This window comes from Pristiophorus japonicus, chromosome 17, assembly GCF_044704955.1.
Source record: "Pristiophorus japonicus isolate sPriJap1 chromosome 17, sPriJap1.hap1, whole genome shotgun sequence".
NCBI lineage: Eukaryota > Metazoa > Chordata > Chondrichthyes > Pristiophoridae > Pristiophorus > Pristiophorus japonicus.
The window spans coordinates 119728940-119752958 of NC_091993.1; the positions used below are offsets into that span (position 1 = coordinate 119728940).

The 24019-nt window shown below is 46.0% G+C and overlaps 1 protein-coding gene across 1 annotated transcript in view; it reads left to right on the plus strand.

Annotated features, from left to right (window-relative positions):
- Window positions 1-1615: 1615 nt before the first annotated feature.
- The window catches only part of LOC139228066 (ras-related protein Rab-21-like), a 31488-nt gene continuing 9084 nt past the window's right edge, over window positions 1616-24019 (plus strand). The window contains exons 1-3 of the mRNA XM_070859227.1: window positions 1616-1955; window positions 14044-14103; window positions 22553-22660. Of these exons, the coding sequence (XP_070715328.1) occupies window positions 1824-1955; window positions 14044-14103; window positions 22553-22660 (300 nt within the window). The 5' untranslated portion in view covers window positions 1616-1823. The remainder of the gene's footprint in view (window positions 1956-14043; window positions 14104-22552; window positions 22661-24019) is intronic.

Sequence of the window (24019 nt, forward strand, 5' to 3'; positions counted from 1 at the left end):
CCTGCAATTTTTATTCCCTTCAGGTACTTATCCAACTCCCTTTTGAAAGCCACGATTGAGTCTGCCTCCACCACCCTTTCAGGCAGCGCATTCCAGATACTGACCACTCGCTGCGTACAAAAGTTTTTTTCTTACGTCGCCTTTGGTTCTTTTGCCAATCACCTTAAATCTGTGTCCTCTGGTTCTCGACCCTTCTGCCAATGGGAACAGTTTCTCTCTATCTACCCTGTTTAGACCCCTCGTGATTTTGAACACATCAAATTTCCTCTCAACCTTCTCTGCTCCAAGGGGAACAACCCCAGCTTACAGATGACACTAAACTGGGTGGCAGTGTGAGCCATGAGGAGGATGCTAAGAGGCTGCAGAGTGACTTGGACAGGTTAGGTGAATGGGCAAATGCATGGCAGATGCAGTATACTGTAGATAAATGTGAGGTTATCCACTTTGATGGCAAAAACAGGGAGGTGGAATATTATCTGAATGGTGACAGATTAGGAAAAGGAGGTGCAACGAGACCTGGGTGTCATGGTACATTGATCATTGAAAGTTGGCATGCAGGTACAGCAGGTGGTGAAGAAGACAAATGGCATGTTGGTCTTCACAGCGAGAGGATTTGAGTATAGGAGCAGGGAAGTCTTACTGCAGTTGTACAGAGCCTTGGTGAGGCCACACCTTGAATATTGTGTTCAGTTTTGGTCTCCTATTCTGAGGAAGGACATTCTTGCTATTGAGGGAGTGCAGCGAAGGTTTACCAGACTGATTCCTGGGATGGCAGGACTGACAGATGAGGAGAGATTGGATCGACTGGGCCTGTATTCACTGGAGTTTAGAAGGATGAGAGGGGATCTCACAGAAACATCTAAAATTCTGACAGGGCTGGAAAGTTTAGATGCAGGAAGAATGTTGGGGAAGTCCAGAACCAGGGGTCACAGTCTAAGGATAAGGGGTAAGCCATTTAGGACTGAGATGAGGAGAAACTTCTTCACTGAGAGAATTGTGAACCTGTGGAATTCTCTACCACAGAAAGTTGTTGAGGCCAGTTTGTTAGATATATTCAAAAAGGAGTTAGATATGACCCTTACGGCTAAAGGGATCAAGGGGTGTGGCGAGAAAGCAGGAAAGGGGTACTGAGGTGAATGATCAGCCATGATCTTATTGAATGGTGGTGCAGGCTCGAAGGGCCGAATGGCCTGCTCCTGCACCTATTTTCTATGTTTCTCCAGTCTATCCATGTAGCTGAAGTCCCTCATCCCTGGAACAATTCTCGTAAATCTTTTCTGCGCCCTCTCTAAGACCTTCACATCCTTGCTAAAGTGCGGTGCCCAGAATTGGACACTGTGCTCCAGTTGAGGCCGAACCAGTGTTTTACACAGCTTCATCATAATTTCCACACTTTTGTACTATGCATGAAGCTCAGGATTTTCATAAGCTTTTTTTTTATTTAAGCGCTTTCTCAACCGACATAGGGTGTACTTGCCAAGCAGAGCTGCTGTGGGCAGTTTGATTGACCGCTTCCCAGAGTCTGCTCCTCCCTCTGCCCCCATGTGATGTGGGTTGTCAGAGCTGGAAGGGGCGGGGGAAGGTGGGGTGTGGCGCTGCCGCATTTATCGCCCAAACTGCACATCAGCTGATCGCTACCTCCGCTTGGGAAGGACGAGGTCGCCATTTTATAATGTTGTGTCGCACAGTTTTGCCTGCCGCTAGCTTCAGAGCAACAGTAGGGTTGTGAGCGGCGGCAGCAGCAGGTCAAGAATCAACAGACCAAAATCTCCGCCCGCTCTGATGAGACTGCCTTCTGCCAAGCCAGGGTTTCTCTTGTTAGTATGGCCGCAGCCGCTGGCAAAAGCTACTGTTTCAAAGTGGTGCTGCTGGGGGAAGGCTGCGTTGGCAAAACCTCGCTGGTGCTGAGATATTGCGAGAATAAATTTAGCGACAAGCACATCACCACGTTACAGGTGAGTGGGGAACAGGCGGTGTTAGTTACAACAGCCCGAGTCTGCGTGCTGTGCCCTGATACTGACTCGCTACACTGGCTGACTGGATACATTGTGGGGGCTTGGATACAGTGTGGGGCTGGGGGCTGGATACATTGTTGCGGTTGAAAGTGACCAAGAATGCAACTGATTGAAGTTGTAACTTACTCCTGTGAGGGGGAGGACATGAAAGGACTCCGCTCTCTTTAAAAAAAGAACTCGTGTGTTTGACGGGGAAAGTCCTGGAGAAACTTAACTGTATTTCTTGTTTTCAACCGCCCCTTTCTCTTCTTTCTTCCCCCCCCCCCCCCAATTGTCTTTGTAACTGGCTGAAAAATATTTTTTTTGTGGGGTTCAAATATACCGAACTGATTTCCTTTGTTTTGTCAACATTTACTTTCAGCCCTTATTTCGGAGTCTTGCAATTTTTTTTGCTGGGGGGATAAATGCAGATTCCCTGGCCCCGTCGTTCTGCTGTAATCGTATCTGAACGGTGTCAGACAATACTTAGATGAGACAATGTTGATTTTATTTATACTGCTCTCGGTTTTACAGAACACCGGGAGGGGGGATAGTTACATGCAGTGATTTTTAAGTTTGTAATGTGTTCCATTGAAATGCACATCATGGGAGGTCCTTATGTACAGATGAGTTCAGCCTGTGAAAACGCCCAGCCCTCTGTTACTGGCTCCAGCCTGCACTCTGAGCTGCAACAACCGAGTTCCCAACCTTTGTTGGATCACTATCGCCTCTGTTTCCGATATGCAAGGCTGTAATCTAATGTCTTCAGTTTTCATTCATGAAATTCTCATCTTTGCTAATGTATTTGTAACTATTTCAAGACTCTGGCTTGCTTTATTCCTGTATATTTTTTTTAAAAACAAGGCCTCGAGTTGTTTCAGTTGATTGCTGATCCTCTTCAGAGCAAGAGATACATCTTTTTATATATAGAGCAGTTTCATCCGTGTTCAGGACTGTGGGTAAGGATGTCTGCCATTAGCTGTGTAAGTTACACGATGGGTAAAGTGGAACCCGTTGGCCTTTGAAGTTTGAAGTTCTACATAAGAACATAAGAATTAGGAACAGGAGTAGGCCATCTAGCTCTTCGAGCCTGCTCCGCCATTCAACAAGATCATGGCTGATCTGGCTGTGGACTCAGCTCCACTTACCCACCCGCTCCCCATAACCCTTAATTCCCTTATTGGTTAAAAATCTATCTATCTGTGATTTGAATACATTCAATGAGCTAGCCTCAACTGCTTCCTTGGACAGAGAATTCCACAGATTCACAACCCTCGGAGAAGAAATTCCTTCTCAACTCGGTTTTAAATTGGCTCCCCTGTATTTTGAGGCTGTGCTCCCTAGTTCTAGTCTCCCCGACCAGTGGAAACAACCTCTCTACCTCTATCTTGTCTATCCCTTTCATTATTTTAAATGTTTCTATAAGATCACCCCTCATCCTTCTGAACTCCAACAAGTAAAGACCCAGTCTACTCAATCTATCATCATAAGGTAACCTCCTCATCTCTGGAATCAGCCTAGTGAATCATCTCTGGAGCCCATCCAAAGCTAGTATATCCTTAAGAAAGGTGACCAAAACTGCACGCAGTACTCCAGGTGCGGCCTCACCAATACCCTATACAGTTGCAGCAGGACCTCCCTGCTTTTGTACTCCATCCCTCTTGCAATGAAGGCCAACATTCCATTTGCCTTCCTGATTACCTGCAAACTAACTTTTTGGGATTCTCCTGGGCACAACCAGCTGGTGGCCGCAATGCTGTGGTACCGGCTGGTCACTTTGACCCCTCCCCCTGCGTTTGTCGCCAAGATACAGAAGCTGCTGGTGGACTTCTTCTGGAACAACAGGAAGCACTGGGTCTCTGCCGCGGTCTTGAGTCTCCCGCTTGAGGAGGGCGGTCAGTCGTTGGTGTGCGTCAGCGCCCAGCTCGCGACTTTCCGTCTTCAGACCCTGCAGAGATACCTTTACGTCGAGCCCCCTCCTAGGTGGTGTGCTCTGGCGAGGTATTTCTTCCGCCAGCAGCGCGACCTCAATTATGACGCTCAGCTCCTGTTTGTGAACTTGGGTGGTGCCAGGACCGCCCTCCGGGAGCTGCCTGTCTTTTACAGGGAACTCATCAGGGTCTGGAACAAAGTCTCCACCAAGCGCAGCTCTCCGCCGGCTGGAGTGGCGGCCGTCCTGCAGGAACCGCTGCTCGGGAATCCGTACCTCCATGGCCGAGGTTTTATGTGGCGGTCGGAAGAGAGGGCTGTGGCTGGTGAGGTGACCAGGGTCAGGGACCTGCTCGATGGCGCCAGACACGCTGGCGCGGCGCCTAAATTCTGCCAACGTCCGCCACGCGGCCGATGCCATCGAGTCGCTAAAAACAGCTCTGGGCCCTGACTCCGTTAGGTGCATCGAGGAGGCTCAAGCACGTGGGGAGATCCCGTCCGAACTGACCCCCGTCCGGACGGAATTCCTCATCGGCGCCAAACCCCGGAACCTCCCTCGGGGGCCGGCGCCTCACAACTTGAGCCGCCTCGGAGAAATCCCCTCCGTGCCTTTCAGTTCCGCGCGGAGGGGTTTCCTGTACGGGCTGCTCCTGCACACCCTCAACTTTGCCATCCTCGCCGGCCGTCCGGACACGCCATGGCGTACCATCTTGCCGTCCGGAGGAGGCGGGGGTCCCCGATGGAGGGCACTCTACGCAGGGGTCCTCCCACTATTCATCGGGGACTTGGCCTGGAGGGTGGTGCACGGAGCAGTGCCGTGCAACAAATTTTTAAGCCGGTTCACGGACTCCCAGGCCGCCTGCAATTTCTGCGGTCTGGAGGAGTCCGTGTTCCATGTTTTTATTGAGTGCACAAGGTTGCAGCCCCTGTTCCATTATTTGAAGGGGCTGCTCCTGAAATTCTGGCTGCACTTCAGTTCCACTCTCCTGATCTTTGGGCACCCTGTGCGGAGGGGAGCGGGTAGGTCCGAGGGCCTCCTCGTAGGACTGCTCCTGGGCACGGCCAAGGGTGCCATCAGCCGGTCCAGGCAGCGGGCGGTCGAGGGGGTCGTTCAACCTGACAGCCTGCCTCTCTTCCGCTCTTACATCCGGTCCAGGGTGTCCTTGGAGATGGAGCACGCGGTGTCCACCGGTACGCTCGCGGCCTTCCGCGAGAGGTGGGCACCGAAGGGACTGGAGTGCATCATCATGCCCGGCAACCAAATTTTAATTTGATTTTGCGTTTTAAAGTTTAATTTGTTTTAATTGCCGGTGCTTTTAGTGTCCCCTCCCCTTTTTATAGGGGGCACTGGAAAAAATTAGATTTTAGCGCCCCAAAGAAAAACACAAAAAAATAATCACAAAAAAAAAGTAAAAAAGGGCCTTGTAAATGTCTGCTGTGTCATCCAGGGCGGGTGGCACGGTTTAATGTTTGTTTTTTTCAGGTAAACTCAAAAAGAGTTTCAGGGCCTCCTCAAAGGACTGTGTCCTCTACACAATCACTTTCCCACTAATCTTTGTGTCATCTGCAAATTTTGTTACACTACACTCTGTCCCCTCTTCCAGGTCATCGATGTATATTGTAAACAGTTGTGGTCCCAGCACCGATCCCTGTGGCACACCACTAACCACCGATTTCCAACCTGAAAAGGACCCATTTATCCCGACTCTCTGCTTTCTGTTAGCTAGCCAATTCTCTATCCATGCTAATACATTTCTTCTGACTCCACAGACCTTTATCTTCTGCAGTAACCTTTTGTGTGACACCTTATCGAATGCCTTTTGGAAATCTAAATAAAGCACATCCATCGGTACACCTCTATCCACCATGCTCGTTATATTCTCAAAGAATTCCAGTAAATTAGTTAAACATGATTTCCCCTTCATGAATCCATGTTGCGTCTGCTTGATTGCACTATTCCTATCTAGCAGTCCTGCTATTTCTTCCTTAATGATAGCTTCAAGTATTTTCCCCACTACAGATGTTAAACTAACCGGCCTATAGTTACCTGCCTTTTGTCTGCTCCCTTTTTTTAAACAGAGGCGTTACATTAGCTGCTTTCCAATCCGCTGGTACCTCCCCAGAGTCCAGAGAATTTTGGTAGATTATAACGAATGCATCTGCTATAACTTCCGCCATCTCTTTTAATACCCTGGGATGCATTTCATCAGGACCAGGGGACTTGTCTACCTTGAGTCCCATTAGCCTGTCCAGCACTACCTCCCTAGTGATAGTGATTGTCTCAAGGTCCTCCCTTCCCACATTCCTGTGACCAGCAATTTTTGGCATGGTTTTTGTGTCTTCCACTGTGAAGACCGAAGCAAAATAATTGTTTAAGGTCTCAGCCATTTCCACACTTCCCATTATTAAATCCCCCTTCTCATCTTCTAAGGGACCAACATTTACTTTAGTCACTCTTTTCCGTTTTATATATCGGTAAAAGCTTTTACTATCTGTTTTATGTTTTGCGCAAGTTTACTTTCGCAATCTATCTTTCCTTTCTTTATTGCTTTCTTAGTCATTCTTTGCTGTCATTTAAAAATTTCCCAATCTTCTAGTTTCCCACTAAACTTGGCCACCTTATAAGCATTGGTTTTTGATTTGATACTCCTTTATTTCCTTGGATATCCACGGCTGATTATCCCTTCTCTTACCACCCTTCTTTTTCACTGGAATATATTTTTGCGCACTCTGAAAGAGCTCCTTAAAAGTCCTCCACTGTTCCTCAATTGTGCCACCGTTTAGTCTGTGTTTCCAGTCTACTTTAGCCAACTCTGCCCTCATCCCACTGTAGTCCCCTTTGTTTAAGCATAGTATGCTCGTTTGAGACACTACTTCCTCACCCTCAATCTGTATTACAAATTCAACCATACTGTGATCACTCATTCCGAGAGGATCTTTTACTTGGAGATCGTTTATTATTCCTGTCTCATTACACAGGACCAGACCTAAGATAGCTTGCTCCCTCATAGGTTCTGTATCATACTGTTCTGAGAAACAATCCCGTATGCATTCTATGAACTCCTCCTCCAGGCTACCCCGTGCGATTTGATTTGACCAATCAATATGTAGGTTAAAATCCCCCATGATTACTGCTGTTCCTTTTTCACATGCCTCCATTATTCCCTTGATTATTGCCTGCCCCACCATGAAGTTGTTGTTTGGGGGCCTATAAACTATGCCCACCAGTGACTTTTTCCCCTTACTATCTCTAATCTCCACCCACAATGATTCAACATTTTGTCATTAGAGCCAATATCATCCCTCACAACTGCCCTGATATCATCCTTTATTAACAGAGCTACCCCACCTCCTTTCCCTTCTTGTCTATCTTTCCGAATTGTTGGATACCCCTGTATGTTTAATTCCCAGTCTTGGCCAACCTGCAACCACGTTTCTGTAATGGCCACCAAATCATACTCATTTGTAATGATTTGTGCCATCACCTCATTTACTTTATTTCGAATGCTGCGTGCGTTTAGGTAGAGTGTTTTAATCCTAGTTTTTAAACCATGATTTTTAGTTTTGACCCCTCCTGCAGCCCCTTTATATTCATACATATTGTCCTTTCCTATCACCTTGTGGTTTACACTTACCCCAGTGCTACTCTGCTCTGTTGCCTCCTGCCTTGGGATCCTGTTCATCTGAGCTCTCACCCATTCTAACTAGCTCGGAGCCTTCTCCTGTGTTCCGAATACTCCTTGCATTGAGGCACCGAGCTTTCATGCTTGCCTTTTTATTACACTTTGACCCTTTAGAATTTTGCTATACAGTGGCCCTTTTTGTTTTTTGCCTTGGGTTTCTCTACCCTCCACTTTTACTCATCTCCTTTCTGTCTTTTGCTTTTGTCTCCTTTTTGTTTCCCTCTATCTCCCTGCATTGGTTCCCATCCCCCTGCCATATTAGTTTAACTCCTCCCCAACAGCACTAGCAAACACTCCCCCTAGGACATTGGTTCCGGTCCTGCCCAGGTGAAGACCGTCCGGTTTGTTTATAAACAGGCGGTGATATTCACCCCAATGTGGTGGTTTTGTGATGGGTATTATCATTTGCTGGGGAATGACATTTGTCAAGTAACCCAACCCAGTTGGGACTGTGAATTTATTTTCTTAAAGAAAGACTTGCATTTATATAACACCTTTCACAGCCACTATATGTCCCAAAGCGCTTTACAGCCAATGAAGTACTTTTTTGAACTAAGTCACTGTTATCATGTGCGAAACACGGCAGCCAATTTGTGCACAGCAAGCTCTCTCAAACAGCAATGTGATAAAGACCCGATAATCAATTTTTTTTTTTAGTTATGCTGATTGAGGGATAAATATTGGCCAGGACACCGGGGATAACTCCTGCTCTTGAAATAGTGCCATGAGATCTCTTGCATCCACCTGAGAGCAGACTGGGTGTCTCAGTTTAACGTCTCATCCGAAAGAGAGCACCTCCAACAGTGCGGCACTCCCTCAGTACTGCACTGTAGCGTCAGCATAGATTTTTGTGCTCCAGTCTTTGGAGTGGGATTTGAACTCTCAACCTTCTGATTCAGGCGATAGTGCTACCCACTGAGCCACACCTGACACTAACTGGCACAAGCCTTTAAAATTGCTGAGTATTATGAAGCTTTTCTGAAGCATACGACAACTCTTTTTTAAATACTGGCAATAAACCTGTAAATGAACAAACTGGGAAAGGAACCTTAATAAATTAAATTATAATTTTGTTCACATTTGTGATTAAGCACTCCAGTCCCTCTGGTCACGGAAGGCCTCGAACTGTGGGCACTGCGTGCTCCATCTCCAGGGACACCCTGGTGCGAACATAGCTGCAGAAGAGAGGCAGGCAGTTGGGCTGAATGACCGAGCATCAAGTACAAGGATGTACATTCAATTCCAAAATCGTGCCTGAAGGCCGATAAATTCCCGGGGCCTGATAGTCTGCATCCCAGAATACTTAAGAAAGTGGCCCTAGAAATAGTGGATGCATTGGTAATTTTCCAACAGTCTATCGACTCTGGATCAGTTCCTATGGACTGGAGGGTAGCTAATGTACCCCTTTGTTAAAAAAGAAGGGAGAGAGAAAACAGGGAATTATAGACTGGTTAGCTTGACATCAGTAGTGGGGAAAATGTTGGAATCAATTATTAAAAATGAAATAGCGCATTTGGAAAGCAGTGACAGGATCGGTCCAAGTCAGCATGGATTTACGAAAGGGAAATCATGCTTGCCTAATCTTCTAGAATATTTTCAGGATGTAACTAGTAGAGTGGACAGGGGAGAACCAGTGGATGTGGTGTATTTGGACTTTCAAAAGGCTTTTGGTGTTCAAAATTAAAGCATGTGGTATTGGGGGTAATGTACTGAAGTGGATAGAGAACTGGTTGGCAGATAGGAAGCAGAGAGTCAGGATAAACTGGTCCTTTTCAGAATGGCAGGCAGTGACTAGTGGGGTGCCGCAGGGCTCTCTGCTGGGACTCCAGCTATTTATGATATAGATTAATTTAGATGAAGGAATTGTGTAATATCTCCAAGTTTGCAGATGACACTAAGCTGGGTGGCAGTGTGAGCTGTGAGGAGGATGCCAAGAGGCTGCAGGTTGACTTGGACAGGTTAGGTGAGTGGGCAAATGCATGGCAGATGCAGTATAATATGCATAAATGTGAGGTTATCCACTTTGGTGACAAAAACACGAAGGCAGAATATTATCTGAATGGCGACAGATTAGGAAAAGGGGAGGTGCAACGAGACCTGGGTGTCATGGTACATCAGTCATTGAAAGTTGGCATGCAGGTGCAGCAGGTGGTGAAGGCAAATGGCATGTTGGTCTTCATAGCTAGAGGATTAGAGTATTGGAGCAGGGAGGTCTTATTGCAGTTGTACAGGACCTTGGTGAGGCCTCACCTGGAATATTGTTTTCAGTTTTGGTCTCCTAATCTGAGGAAGGACGTTCTTGCTATTGAGGGAGCGCAGCGAAGGTTCACCAGACTGATTCTTGGAATGGCAGGACTGACAAATGAAGAGAGACTGGATCGACTGGGCCTGTATTCACTGGAGTTTAGAAGGATGAGAGGGGATCTCATAGAAACATATAAGATTCTGACTGGGCTGGAAGAAGTCCAGAACCAGTGGACACAGTCTAAGAATCAGGGGTAAGCCATTTAGGACCGAGATGAGGAGAAACTTCTTCACTGAGTTGCTAACCTGTGGAATTCTCTACCGCAGAGAGTTGTTGATGTCAGTTCATTGGATATATTCAAGGAATTAGATATGACCCTTGCGGCTAAAGGGATCAAGAGGTATGGAGAGAAAGAAGGAAAAGCGTACCGAGGTGGTGATCAGCCATGATATTGAATGGTGGTGCAGGCTCGAAAGGCCAAATGGCCTACTCCTGCACCTATTTTCTATTTTTCTATGATTTAGATGAGGTTTGTGTGTTGGTGTGGACTGGTTGAGCTTCGATGCAATACGGAAATTTGACTTGTCTGAAAACTGAGCTTTGAAATAACTGCCACATGATTTAAAAGTTATGTTTAAAGAACAAGTTGATGCTAGTGTGTTTCTTATGAGACTGGAGAGACTAGTCTTTTTGGGGATGTTTTTTTCCTAACTGACTGTATAGTGTAAATCGGGCAGGGGAAGAGCCAGCACAATGCTTCCATTAAGGGAAAAAAAAACACAAAATGCACGGAATACTCGATGTTATATGTATACTATAGATATACTGTGTAGTCATTGTATAGTTGCATAAGATGGAGACTTGTTTACTGGAGGTATCATCATTGAGGTTCACACGATACACTATGCTGGCACCACCAGAGGGTGCAACTGGTGGAGGCCGAGGGGTCACCTGTACACCACAGGTACCCAGGTATAAAAGGGAGTCCACCATAGAAACATAGAAATTAGGTGCAGGAGCAGGCCATTCAGCCCTTCAAGCTTGCACCGCCATTCAATAAGATCATGACTCATCACCTCAGTACCTCTTTCCTGGTTTCTCTCCACACCCCTTGATCCCTTTGGCTGTAAGGGCCATATCCAACTCCCTTTTGAATATATCTAACGAACTGGCCTCAACAACTTTCTGCGGTAGAGAATTCCACAAGTTCACAACTCTGAGTGAAGATGTTGATCCTCATCTCGGTCCTAAATGGCTTACCCCTTATTCTTAGACTGTGACCCCTGGTTCTGGAACTCCCCAGCAACGAGAACATTCTTCCTGCCTCTAACCTGTCCAATCCTGTCAGAATGTTGTGTATTTCTATGAGATCCCCTCTCATTCTCCTAAACTCCAGTGAATACAAGCCCAGTTGATCCAGTGTCTCCTCGTATGTCAGTCCTGCCATCCAGGAATCAATCTGGTGAACCTTTCTTGCTATTGAGGGAGTACAGCAATGTCCTTCCTCAGATTAGGAGACCAAAACTGCACACAATATTTCAGGCTCTGTACAACTGCAGTAAGACCTCCCTGCTCTTATACTCAAATCCTCTTAGCTATGAAGGCCAGCATGCCATTTACCACCTTCACCGCTTGCTGGACCTCACTCTGGAGTTATATTACATGGACTAAGGTCACTACAGTTCAAGTACAAAACTTTGCCTCGTGGGGTCATTATCAGACCATCTAACGACAACACTCGGCAGGACAGGCAGCATCTGTGGAGAGAGAAACAGTTAATGTTTCAGGTCGATGGCATTTCATCAGAACTCCATTCGAGTGAAGATCAGTAGGGGAGGAGGGGCAAGTGAAGATCAGTAACCTGGGATAAAGTCAACCAAGAGGGGCTTAAAGCCAATGTAAGGGCCATACGGCCTCCAGCTGTGACAGAATTCCTGTGTATTTAATGAATTGAAGAACAAAACATCCATGGAAAGATGTGGAGGAAACTGCCCTCTTGGAGCGAAAACTGAAGGAAATGGCATGATGGAGAGAAAGGAAAGGTGTCCCAAGTGGTGGCGAAGGACTGGCTCACTTAAAAGCTGCTTCTACATTTAATTCACATGGGTTTGGCAGTGTGTTTTATTCCTGGTAGTTGATACCCTCGTGCTTTGTTCCTTGTGGTGTGGTCTACAGAGGTCCATTGGTTCTGTGCTATATCTGTCGTGGAAAATAGTCCTTGGGAGAAAGCGGTAGTTCACTGGTGTTTGCACAGTGATGTGAATAACATCCATGGTGTAAGGAACCATAATAATTTCACAGGCATTCATGTATGTACTTAAATTACATTGAAATTAACGGCACTGAAACAGGCCATTCGGTCCACCGGGTCTGTGCCAATGTTTATGCTCCACACAAGACTCCTCCCATCCCTCTTCATCTTGCCCTATCACCATAACCTTCGATTCCTTTCTCTGTCGTGTGTTTATCTAGCTTCCCCTTAAATGCATCTATGCTGTTCGCCTCAACCACCCCTTACAGTAGAGTTCCACTCTGGGTGAAGAAATTCCACTTGAATTCCATAATTAGATTTATTCGTGACTATCCTATATTTATGGCCCCGAGTTTCGGTCTCCCCACAAGTGGAAAGAATTGCACCACGTCTACTCTATCAAACCCCTTGATATTTTTAAAGGCCTCTATTGGGTCACCCCTCAGCCGTCTCTTTTTAAAGAGCCCCCCACAACACCACAACAACTTGAATTTATATAGCACCCTTTAACATAGAAAAATGTTCCAAGGTGCTTCAGGGCTATAGTCAGGCATTTTTTTTGTGTAATACACAAACGCAGGAAATAACGCAACAAGTCAGCATCTGGGGGAAAAAGATGTGTTCATGTTTTGGATGTAATCCTCCATCAGAACTTGCTTGCTGTCTTTCCAAAGCTGTCTGTCTGGCTGTATATTTTCTCTCTCCAAAAATTTGATGTAGGAATCTCTGGGCTCTGACCATATCCTACCGTCACCAAGACTGCCTACTTCAACCTCTCTAACATCGCCCGACTCTGGCCCTGCCTCAGCTCCTCCGCTGTGGAAACCCTCATCCATGCCTTTGTTACCTCTAGATTTGACTCTTCCAATGCACTCCTGGCTGGCCTCCCATCTTCCGGCCTCCATAATCATGCGATCATCCAGTGCTCTGTTGCCCATATCCTAACTCGCACCAAGTCCTGTTCACCTCTGTGCTCACTGACCTACATTGGCTCCTGGTCCAGCAACAACTCCAATTTAAAAAAAAAAAATCTTCATTCTTGTTTTCAAATCCCTCCATGGCTTCACCCCTCCCCATCTCTGTAATCTCCTCCTGCCCTACAACCCCCTGAGATATATGCGCTCCTCCAGTACTGGCCACTGGCATGCCCCTATTTTAATCGGTCCACTATTTAGCTGCCAAGGCCCTAACCTCTGGAATTCCTCTGTCTCTGTCTATCTGCCCTAATATCTCCTTATGGGGTTGGATGTTGAATTTTATTTACGCTCCTGTGAAGTGTCTTGTGACATTTTACTACAATATAAATTCAATCAGTTGTTGGATTCATTTTGTTCCTATTGAATTGCCGAGGGGTCGGGTGTGTGGAAAGAATAACTTCCTTAAGCCTGGAACCCATTCCTTATCTCCATGCTTGGTAATTCCCATATTCAAGTGGGAAAGCTAAATGAAACATTCCTGAGAATCTTAAAAACCTTGGAGTCGTGTACTCGCGGTTTAAACTGTGAATCCCAGATCTTTTGACCTTTCCTCTTTGTTTCATTCCTAATATTTCATCACTGGAACAAAATTCACGAAGGAATTTCCAAACACAAATTAAAATGGATGTGTGTGTGTGTGTTGTCCTGGCCATAACTTGGCTTCATACTGTGTGTGATTTCTGCTCCCTGATGCTGTCTATAACTGGGCATAGCATATTTCTTTGTTTAAAATGCTGATGCACCAAGGGATATGGACAATTATAGTAAATGCATTACCTTGGTTTGAGAAATCAGGGGTGGACTTTATAAAACAAAGTTAGCGAATCTTCATTTTCTGTCCATTTAAAACACACCACCTGAAGTAGGCATTCTGATGGAAAGGAGGGTAGATATTGACTCTCTGGCATTTGCAAGGACAATTGAACTACTGTCTCCACTATTTAAATACTTTTTTCATTTTTAGGCCTCTTTCCTGACGAAGAAATTGAATATCAGTGGAAAGCGAGTGAATCTTGCAATATGGGTGAGTAATTGACTCGTTCGTGTGTGTGTGTGTATAACAGGGCAGGATGTTGCTTTGTAGCAGTGCATCCCTTTGGGTACAAGCAGCTTTCAAATGAATTTAACCTCTTTGTTAAGAAAATGATGAGAAAAGAAACAAATGTAGACTGCTTTATGTATCTGAAAAAATAAGTACCAGTCCATGTGCAAATGAGTTTTCTGTGCTTTTGGACTGGGGGGTAGTTGGCAGATATCTGGTTGGGAATATCCAAGTAAAGGCTGCCCTTGGATCAGAACCTTGTCCGCCCATCATACAACTTTGTGGTTTTTTAAAAAATTATTCATTCACGGGATGTAGGCTTCGTTGGCATTTATTGCCCATCCCTAATTGTCCTAGGACATTTCGGAGGGTAGTTAAGAGTCAACCACATTGCTGTGGGTCTGGAGTCACATATAGGCTAGACCGGGTAAGGACGGCAGATTTCCTTCCCTAAAGGACATTAGTGAACCAGATGGATTTTTACGACAATCCGGTCGTTACATAGCCACCTTTACTGATTCTAGCTTTTTAAAATTCCAGATTTATTTAATGAACTGAATTTAAATTCCCCAGCTGCCGTGGTGAGATTTGAACTCGCGTCTCCAGATCATTAGTCCAGGCCTCTGGATTACTAGTAGTGGGGTGACTCCAGAAGGGGGAATAAAGTGGGACTTGGTACTCTCGTTTGAAAACAAAAATGGGAGGGAGGTGAAGAGGCACCCTCTTTAAAACAAATGAATTTCCAATTGCCGGTGTAGCAAGGGCTGGAGCAGAGTGGGAGCACCGTTCTGATATCTTCACCAGGCGCAGAACACCAATCACTGAGATGTGGATTTTTATCTCCGATAGCTTTTTTTAAAACAAAAGAAACCTTCTAATTCTTTCAGCTTACCCACTAACTTTGTTTGTACAGCACCATTGAGGAGCAGGAATTTCCAAAAATGGTTTCCACTGAAACTCTCTTACACACAGTCCATTCGGCCCAACCAGTCCACTCGAGTTTCTCCCGTCTTTCCTCATCTAAATCTATCAGCATAACCCTCTATTACCTTCTCCCTCATACGCTTGTCTAGCCCCCCCTTAAATGCATCGATACTATTCGCTTCAACCACGTCCTGTGGCAGTGAGTTCCACATTCTCATCACTCCCCGGGTAAAGAAGTTTCTTCTGAATTCCCTATTGGATTTCTTGCCGATTTTATATTGATGGCTTCTAGTTTTGCTCTTCCCCACAAGTGGAAACACTCTCTCTGTATCCACTCTATCAAAACCTTTCATAATTTTGAAGACCTTGGGCCCAATTTTGGCCATGACTTGCTCCAATTTTTTTTGGAGTAAGTTGGTTTTTCTGGCGTAAGTTAAATGCCATTTTCCCCAATAAACTTGCTGTAGGTACGATTTTTTTAAAGTTTTTTTTTCAAAAGGGGGCGCTCCCAGCCACGTAGGTCAATTTTGGCCGTTTATGCCATTTTGGCCAGCTAAAACTTACTCCAAATCGACTTAGGTCAGTGTATGTGGCCAGCTCTGAAAAACATTGCGGGCAGTTAAGAAATCGGTGCAGGTTAGTACATTTAAAGCACCACAGTTCTGAGCTTCACCATTTATTCTGACCTATCTTTCTTGGGTCCAAAGTGGATAATGTCAGCCAGGGAAAACAACCTTTCAACATCTATTTAATCAACTTAGCTTATAGTTTTTTAACATTACTTGATCTAGTTTAAGTTATAGGTAGTTTATATGAAATATTTAAATATGTAACATGAAGCCAAAAAACCGAACCCTCTTCTCTCTGCACCAAATTCCCAACTTTTGCACTCTGTTTCTGACAACTCTGAGCGACCCTAAATAAATACTGCAGGATATCCCCCACTCACCAGGTGAACATCAGGGTGTCCTTTCGGCTGGGGATAGGGGCTGTGAGCATCGGGTCCTGCTTGCAGTCTGCAGAACATGCTGGGAGGGTGAGGAGCATGCGTGCAGACTCCACTGCGCATGTGGACAGTTGTTGGCAGTGTTTTCTGTGCTGTTGCTCTGCCCCCCCCCACTGCACTATGTACATCACGCTAGGACACGGGAGACTCGGCAGGACGGGGCCACTCTTTTTCGGCGTCGTTTCCAGCGCGCAAAGTCGCCGCATTTAACATAAGTGCGCCGGAAAAAGGGGTTGGGGAAAATTGGGTCCCTTAAATGCAATAAACACACCCTTTTTTAATCTGGGTTGGAGTTGTCATGTGCTCGAAGTAATGCAGAGCTCTGGGTTAAGAACAAAGCAGTCTTTTTATAACTGAGGCATGATTGGGTATAACCAGGGATAGTGTTCCAGTGGAGAGGCTGGAAGTGAGGTGGGGTGTCTCTCGTCATATACCCTGGGTATGCAAACCTGCTTTTACAGTTGAATGAATGTAGTATCACCAGGTAACCTTCAGCGAAGCCTTTGGACCATTCATCAGAAATAGCAATAATGGTTAGCTGTGACCTAGTGAATATTTTACATCTTGTGAAAGAGAGAATCTGTAGTCTGACATTTCCATGATTGAAGAATTTGTTGCACTGAAGCAGTGATGGTTTATTGAAAGAATTCAATCCACACTATAATGCTATAAAAAAATATACATTGGATGGGTTGCGATAATGGCAAAATATCAGTCAGACTTGGGTAGAACCTGTCTGTAGTAGGAGTTGCTCTTGTCTGTTTTATATTTTGGAACCAGATATTCTGGTGGTTGCTGTGAAAACTTCACTAAAATTTAAGCCAGACACCAAACTTACTTGCCGATGCTCAGTTTGGGTTCTGCCAAGATCACTCTGCTCCAGACCTCATTACAGCCTTGGGCCAAACATGGACAAAAGAGGTGAGGCCAGAGTGTGACTGCCCTTGACGTCAAGGCAGCAGTTGACCGAGTGTGCTCTGATAAAGTGCTCTGCACGCTCTTCAGACAGCTGGGGTCAGAAATTCCCAACTCCACTGCTGGAAATGTAGCGGGAGTTCCAGCAGTATCATGGCCTGGCATTGACCCGGTTCAAATCATCGGGGATGTGGTCATTTTCTTAGTCTGGGGGCCTGTGTCCGTAGCAGGGTGATTGAATGATCCACCTCAAAGAGGTGTTGTAAATTGAAACAGGCAGCCTGGTGCTCCAATAAAGGGCTCCCGAGCTCTGATTTGGGCTGAAGATGAAGGCGGCAGAAAATATTCTTAACTGCTGCAGACAACAGATTTGGGAACAGTAGCATAGTGGTTATGTTACTGGACCAGTAATCCAGAGGCTTGGACTAATGATAGAGACACAAGTTCAAGTCCGATTATGGCAGCTGGGGAATTTATATTCAGTTAATTAAATAAATCTGGAATAAAAAAAACTAGTATCTGTAACAGTGATCATGTAACTGCTGGATTGTCAGAAAAACTCATCTGGTTCACTAATGTCCTTTTATAGGGAAGGAAATCTGTTATCCTTACCCGGTCTGGTCTGAGTCCAGACTCAGCAATGTGGTTGACTCTTAATTGCCTTCTGTTAAGGGAAATTAGGGATGGGCAATAAATTCTAGTCTTGCCAGCGATGGGCACCCCCCCCCCCCCCCGGAATGAATGGAAAAAAAAATGATCTGTCCCTCTCCCATGGCGATCGATCCCATTCCCAGCCAGTGTGAAAATGGGTGGAATTCCTGGGCAGGTCTGTGAAAATCTCCAGTCGTGCCCCCGAAGTCTGGCCTGGATTTGCAGGGAGTGGTTGGAGTGTTCATCCACTTTGCACACGTCCCTCTGTCCCTCCCCCCCCACCATCCTTTCACTCCCTTCATTATTGTGATTAGTTTTGCAATAATGGTAATTGTCACTTGTCTGTGTGGTGAAGGTGTTCCCACAGTGTTGGGGAGGGAGTTCCAGGATTTTTACCCAGCCACGATGAAGGAACGTGGAGTGTGACTTGGAGTTGGTGGTGTTCCCATGCCTGCTGCCATTGTCCTTCTAGGTCGTAGAGGTCGCGGGTTTGGGAGGTGCTGCCGAAGAAGCCTTGGCGAGTTGCTGCAGTACATCTTGTAGATGGTGCACACTGCAGCCACGGTGTGCACCGGTGGAGGGAGTGAGTGTTTAAGGTGGTGGATGGGGTGTCAATCAAGTGGGCTGCTTTGTCCTGGATGGTGTTGAGCTTCCTGAGTGGTGTTGGAGCTTCACTCATCCAGGCAAGTGGATAGTATTCCATCACATGCCTGACTTGCCATAAATTTGTTGCATTTTATTCAATATGATTAATTTTGGGCCAAATTACCTCTGGCCGAAGGAGCAAACTGAGTGAAGTTTGATGAACTGGCCATTCCTGATCTATCCAGGAGTTTTGCTTCTGGTGAAAACCCCCAAAGGTGGCGATGCCGGTTGTTGTTGAGGTTCTGTTAACAGCACATAGTGCGTGGATGTTTTTGTTATCTTAGATTACAGTCGTCATGGGAAGACCCCCGGAGTCGAGGATGACTTGCTTCCACACTAGAAATGAGTTCTCGGGTGACCGAGTCCAATGGATTGGATTGGAGGGTAACTAATGTAACCCCACTTTTTTTTTTTAAAAAGTAGAGAAAACAGGGAATTAAAGACCGGTTAGCCTGACATCAGTGATGGGGAAAATGCTGGAATCAATTATTAAAAGATGTAATAGCAACGCATTTGGAAAGCAGTGACAGGATCGGTCCAAGTTAGCATGGATTTATGAAGGGGAAATCATGCTTGACAAATCTTCTAGAATTTTTTGAGGATGTAACTAGTAGAGTGGACAAGAGCACCAGTGGATGTGGTGTATTTGGACTTTCAAAAGGCTTTTGACAAAGTCCCACAAGATTAGTGTGCAAAGTTAAGGCACATGGTATTGGAGGTAATGGATTGACGTGGATAGAGAACTGGTTGGCAGACAGGAAGCAAAGAGTGGGAATAACTGGGTCCTTTTCAGAATGGCAGGCAGTGACTAGTGGGGTGCCGCAGGGCTCAGTGCTGGGACCCCAGCTCTTTACAATATACATTAATGATTTAGATGAAGGAATTGAATTTAATATCCAAGTTTGCAGATGAGACAAAGCTGGGTGGCAGTGTGAGCTGTGAGGAGGATGCTAAGAGGCTGCAGGGTGACTTGGATAGGTTAGGTGAGTGAGCAAATGCATGGCAGATGCAGTATAATGTGGATAAATGTGAGGTTATCCACTTTGGTGGCAAAAACAGGAAAGCAGATTATTTTCTGAATGGTGACAGATTAGTGAAAGGGGAGGTGCAACGAGACCTGGGTGTCATGGTACATCAGTCACTGAATGTAGGCATGCAGGTACAGCAGGCGGCGAAGAAAGCAAATGGCATGTTGGCCTTCGTAGTGAGGGGATTTGAGTACAGGGGCAGGGAGGTCTGACTGCAGTTATACAGGGCCTTGGTGAGACCACACTTTGAGCATTTTGGTCTCCTAACCTGAGGAAGGATGTGCTTACTATTGAGGGAGTGCAGCGAAGGTTCACCAGACTAATTTCCGGGATGGCAGGACTGACCTATGAAGAAAGACTGGATCGGCTAGGCTTCTACTCACTGGAATTTAGAAGAATGAGCGGGGATCTCATAGAAACATATAAAATTCTGATGGGACTGGACAGGCTAGATGCAGGAAGAATGTTCCTGATGTTGGAAGTCCAGAACCAGGGGTCACAGTCTAAGGATGAGGGGTAAACCATATAGGACTGAGATGAGAAACTTTTTCACCCAGAGAATTGTGAACTTGTGGAATTCTCTACCACAGAAAATTGTTGAGGCCAGTTTGTTGGATATATTCAAAAGGGCGTTAGATGTGGCCCTTACGGCTAAGGGGATCAGGGGGTATGGAGCGAAGGTGGGAGTGGGGTACTGAAGTTGCATGACCAGCCATGATATTGAATGGCGGTGCAGGCTTGAATGGCCTGCTCCTGCACCTATTTTCTATGTTTGTATCTAATGCCGGACCAACAGTCTCTGTCACAGGTGGGACAGACGGTGGTTGGAGGAACAGGCGATTGGGGAGCCTGGTTTGGCCTGCGCTCCTTCCGCTGTCGACGCTTGGCTTCAGCTTGCTCTCAGTGAAGAGACTCCGTGTTCAGTGCCTTCCTGGATGCTTTTCCTCCACTTTAGGAGGTCTTGGGCCAGGCGTTACCAGGTGTGGGTAGGGATGTTACATTTTTTTTCAAGGAGGCTTTGAGGGTGTCCTTGAAGCGTTTCCTCTGCCCACCTGGGGCTCGCTTGCCCTGTCGGAGTTCCGAGTAGAGCGCTTGTTTTGGGAGTCTTTGTCTGCATGCCCGACACGTGGCCCGTCCAGCAGAGCTGGTTGAGCGTGGTCAATGCTTCGACACTGGGGATGTTGGCCAGATCGAGAACACTGACGTTGGTGCGTCTATCCTGCCAATGGATTTGCAGGATCTTGCGGAGGCAGAGTAGGTGGTACAGTACTTGTTACAGTACATGAGCTGAATTCTGATCATAAGGACTCGAGTGATGTTTCAGCCCTGCAGGTGGCTTCCAACTAGTTATTGTAACCGCAATTTAAACAGCAAATTTGGAAATAAGTTTTTGTAAGGGGGGGGGGGGTGGGAGGGGGAGGGAAGAGTGGGGGGGGGGGGGGGGGGGGGGGGGGGGGTGGGAGGGGGAGGGAAGAGTGGGGGGGGGGGGGGGGGGAGGGGGAGGGAAGAGTGGGTGGGGGGGGAAAAGAGTGCATGGAGAGGGGGAAAAAAAAGACTTGGATTTCTATAGCACCTTTCACAGCCACCAGATGTCTCCAAGCGCTTTACAGCTAATGAAGTACTTTTGGAGTGTAGTCACTGTTGTAATGTGGGAAACGCGGCAGCCAATTTACGCACAGCAAGCTCCCACAAACAGCAATGTGAAAATGACCAGATAACCGGTTTTTGTTATGTTGAATATTGGCAAGGACACTAGGGATAACTCCCCTGGTCGTCTTCGAAATAGTGCCATGGGATCTTTTACGTCCATCTGAGTGAGCAGATGGGGATTTGGTTTCATGTCTCATCTGAAAGAAGGCACCTCTGACAGTGCGGTGCTCCCTCGGCATCGCACTGGGAGTTTCAGCCTAGATTTGTGCTCAAGTTCCTGGAGTGGGACTTGAACCCACAACCTTCTGACTCAGGCAAGTGTGCTACCCATTGAGCCACAGCTGACCAGGAGGAGAAGGGAAGGGGGTTGGGTGTCCAAGACAGTTGATTGTCCACTGGCTAATCCAGTCCTGCATTTGGTTGCTTTGGTGGGATACCAGAGGGTGACTGCTGGCCTTGGAAATGAGCTCCATGAGGGGAAGTGGGGTGGGGTTCATGCCTTTTGGAGGGAGAGAATTGGAGAGAAGTAAACCTCCAGTCACAAACTCTAGCAAAAAAATAATTATGCTGAGATTCTGATTTTGTAAGGAGGAAAATAACTAGCATGATAATTAGTGGGTCTAGAGACATTTGTTTATCTTTAAATCTTCAACAGTTTTTTTTAAACAAATTGTATCTTTTTTTTATACAAAGCACTTAAAATGTCGCTTTATCCATCAGGCTGGTTGCATGAGTAGACGTCTGATTATCTTGCAATGATCTGTCAAGTCGGTGTGGAAATAAACAAGATTCCTTCCTTCTAATGTTGAGGATGAGCTTCCATGGATTTGATGATCTTTGTTCTTGCCCTTTTGAATTGTGTCCCCCACAGCAGAATTCTGGACCTGAAATTGTCTCTTCGCCTGTACCTTGGTGTCATATTTGACCCTGAAATATCCGCAGCATAACCAAGACCGCCTATTTCCACCTCCGTGACATCGTCCGTCCCTGCCCTTGTCTCAGCTCATCGCTGCTGAAGCCCTCAATCGTGCCTTTGTTAGCTCTAGACTACTATTCCAGCGCACTCCTGGCTGGCCTCCCACGTTCTACCCTATGTAAACTCGAGGTGATCCAAAACTCGGCAGTCTGTGTCCCAACTCTCTCCAAGTCCCGCTAACCCATCACCCCCTGTGCTCCCTGACTCCTGGTTAAGCAAAGCCTCGATTTCAAAATTCTCATCCTTGTTTTCAAATCCCTCTGACCTCGCCCCTCCCTATCTCTGTAATCTCCTCCAGCCCCACAACCCACGCACCCCCCCCCCCCCCCCCCCCCCCCGAGATGTTTGCGATCCTCAAATTCTGCCTTGAGCAACCCTCATTATAATCAGTGGCCATGCCTTCTGTTGGCTGGGCCCCAAGCTCCCTGCCTAAACCCCTCCGCCTCGCTACCTCTCTTTCCTCCTTCAAGATGCTTGTTAAAACCTACCTCTTTGACCAAGCTTTTGGTCACCTGCGCTAATTTCTCCTTGTGCGGCTTGGTGTCCATTTTTTAAACATGTCCTAATATTCCTGTGAAGCACCTTGGGAAGTTTCACTACATTAAAGGTGCTATATAAATACTTCTTCTTGTGCAGGACACAGCCGGACAAGAGAGATTTCATGCTTTGGGCCCTATATACTACAGAGATTCAAATGGAGCCATATTAGTATATGACATCACCGATGAAGACTCCTTTCAGAAGGTGAGCTGCTTGACTTTGACTGATCTCTACGTTTGTCTTTTATTAAACCAGTAGTAATTTGTGGGGTAAATTTAAAAAAAAAAAAGTGAAAAACCTAAATCATTTTTTGTATCTCCTGATCCCTGTTTGCTGTTGGGTGAACATGTCCTCCTCAGTTGATGTTTTACCATTTCCAGCCCAGTTCACACATCCTCTATATACTGTGGTGTGTTTTGTTTTGACAAATTATTAACCCCAGCCCCCCTCCCCCAAACCTATCAAGGGTAATTATATAAGAGTACTTTATGACTTGGAAAATTCAACAACATTTGCGGCAGTTTAACTTTTCATTGAGGTAGTGGCAATCTGGAACTCTCCTCCCCAAAAATCTGTGGATGCTGGGTCCATTGAAATTTTCAAAACTTAAGATCAATAGTTTTTTGTTTGGTAAGTGTATTGGAAGCGTATGGAGCAAAGACTGGTAAATAGAGTCGAGCTACAGATCAGCCAGATCCTCAGCTCGTGATCTAGTTTGAATGGTGGAACAGGCTCGAGGGGCTGAATGGCCTATTCTTGTGTACAATGATTACATCGGGGTCATAAATGTAAGATAGTCACCAATAAATCCAAGGAATTCAGGAGTAACTTCTTTACCCAAAGAGTGGTTAGAATGTGGAACTTGCTGCCAGAGTGATTGAGGTGACTAGCATCGATGCATTTAAGGGGAAGCTAGATAAACACATGAGGGGGAAAGGAATAGAATGTTATGCTGATGGGGTGAGATGAAGAGGAGTAGGTGGATGCTCATGAAGCATAAACACTGGCACGGACTGAGTGGCCTATTTTGTGCAGTAAATTCTATGCAACTTAAGAAATAGGAACAGGAGTCGGCCATACAGCCCCTCAAGCCTGCTCCGCCATTCAATAAGATCATGGCTGATCCGATCATTGACTCGGATCTGCTCCCCATAACCCGTTATTCCCTTATCAGTTAAGAAACTGTCTATCTCTGTCTTAAATTTATTCAGTGATCCAGCTTCCACAGCTCAGGCAGCAAATTCCACAGATTTACAACCCTCTGAGAAAAGAAATTCCTCCTCATCTCAGTTTTAAATTGGCGGCCCCTTATTCTCAGATCATGCCCCCTAGTTCTAGTCTTCCCTATCAGTGGCATCATCCTCTGCATCCATCTTGTCAAGCCCCCTCATAATGTTTCAATATCACCTCTCATTCTTTTGAATTCCAATGAGTAGAGGCCCAACCGACTCAACCTTTCCTCATAAGTCAACCCCCTCATCTCTGGAATCAGCCCTAATGAACCTTCTCTGAACTGCCTCCAAAGCAAGTATATCCTTTCGTAAATATGGAAACCAAAACTGC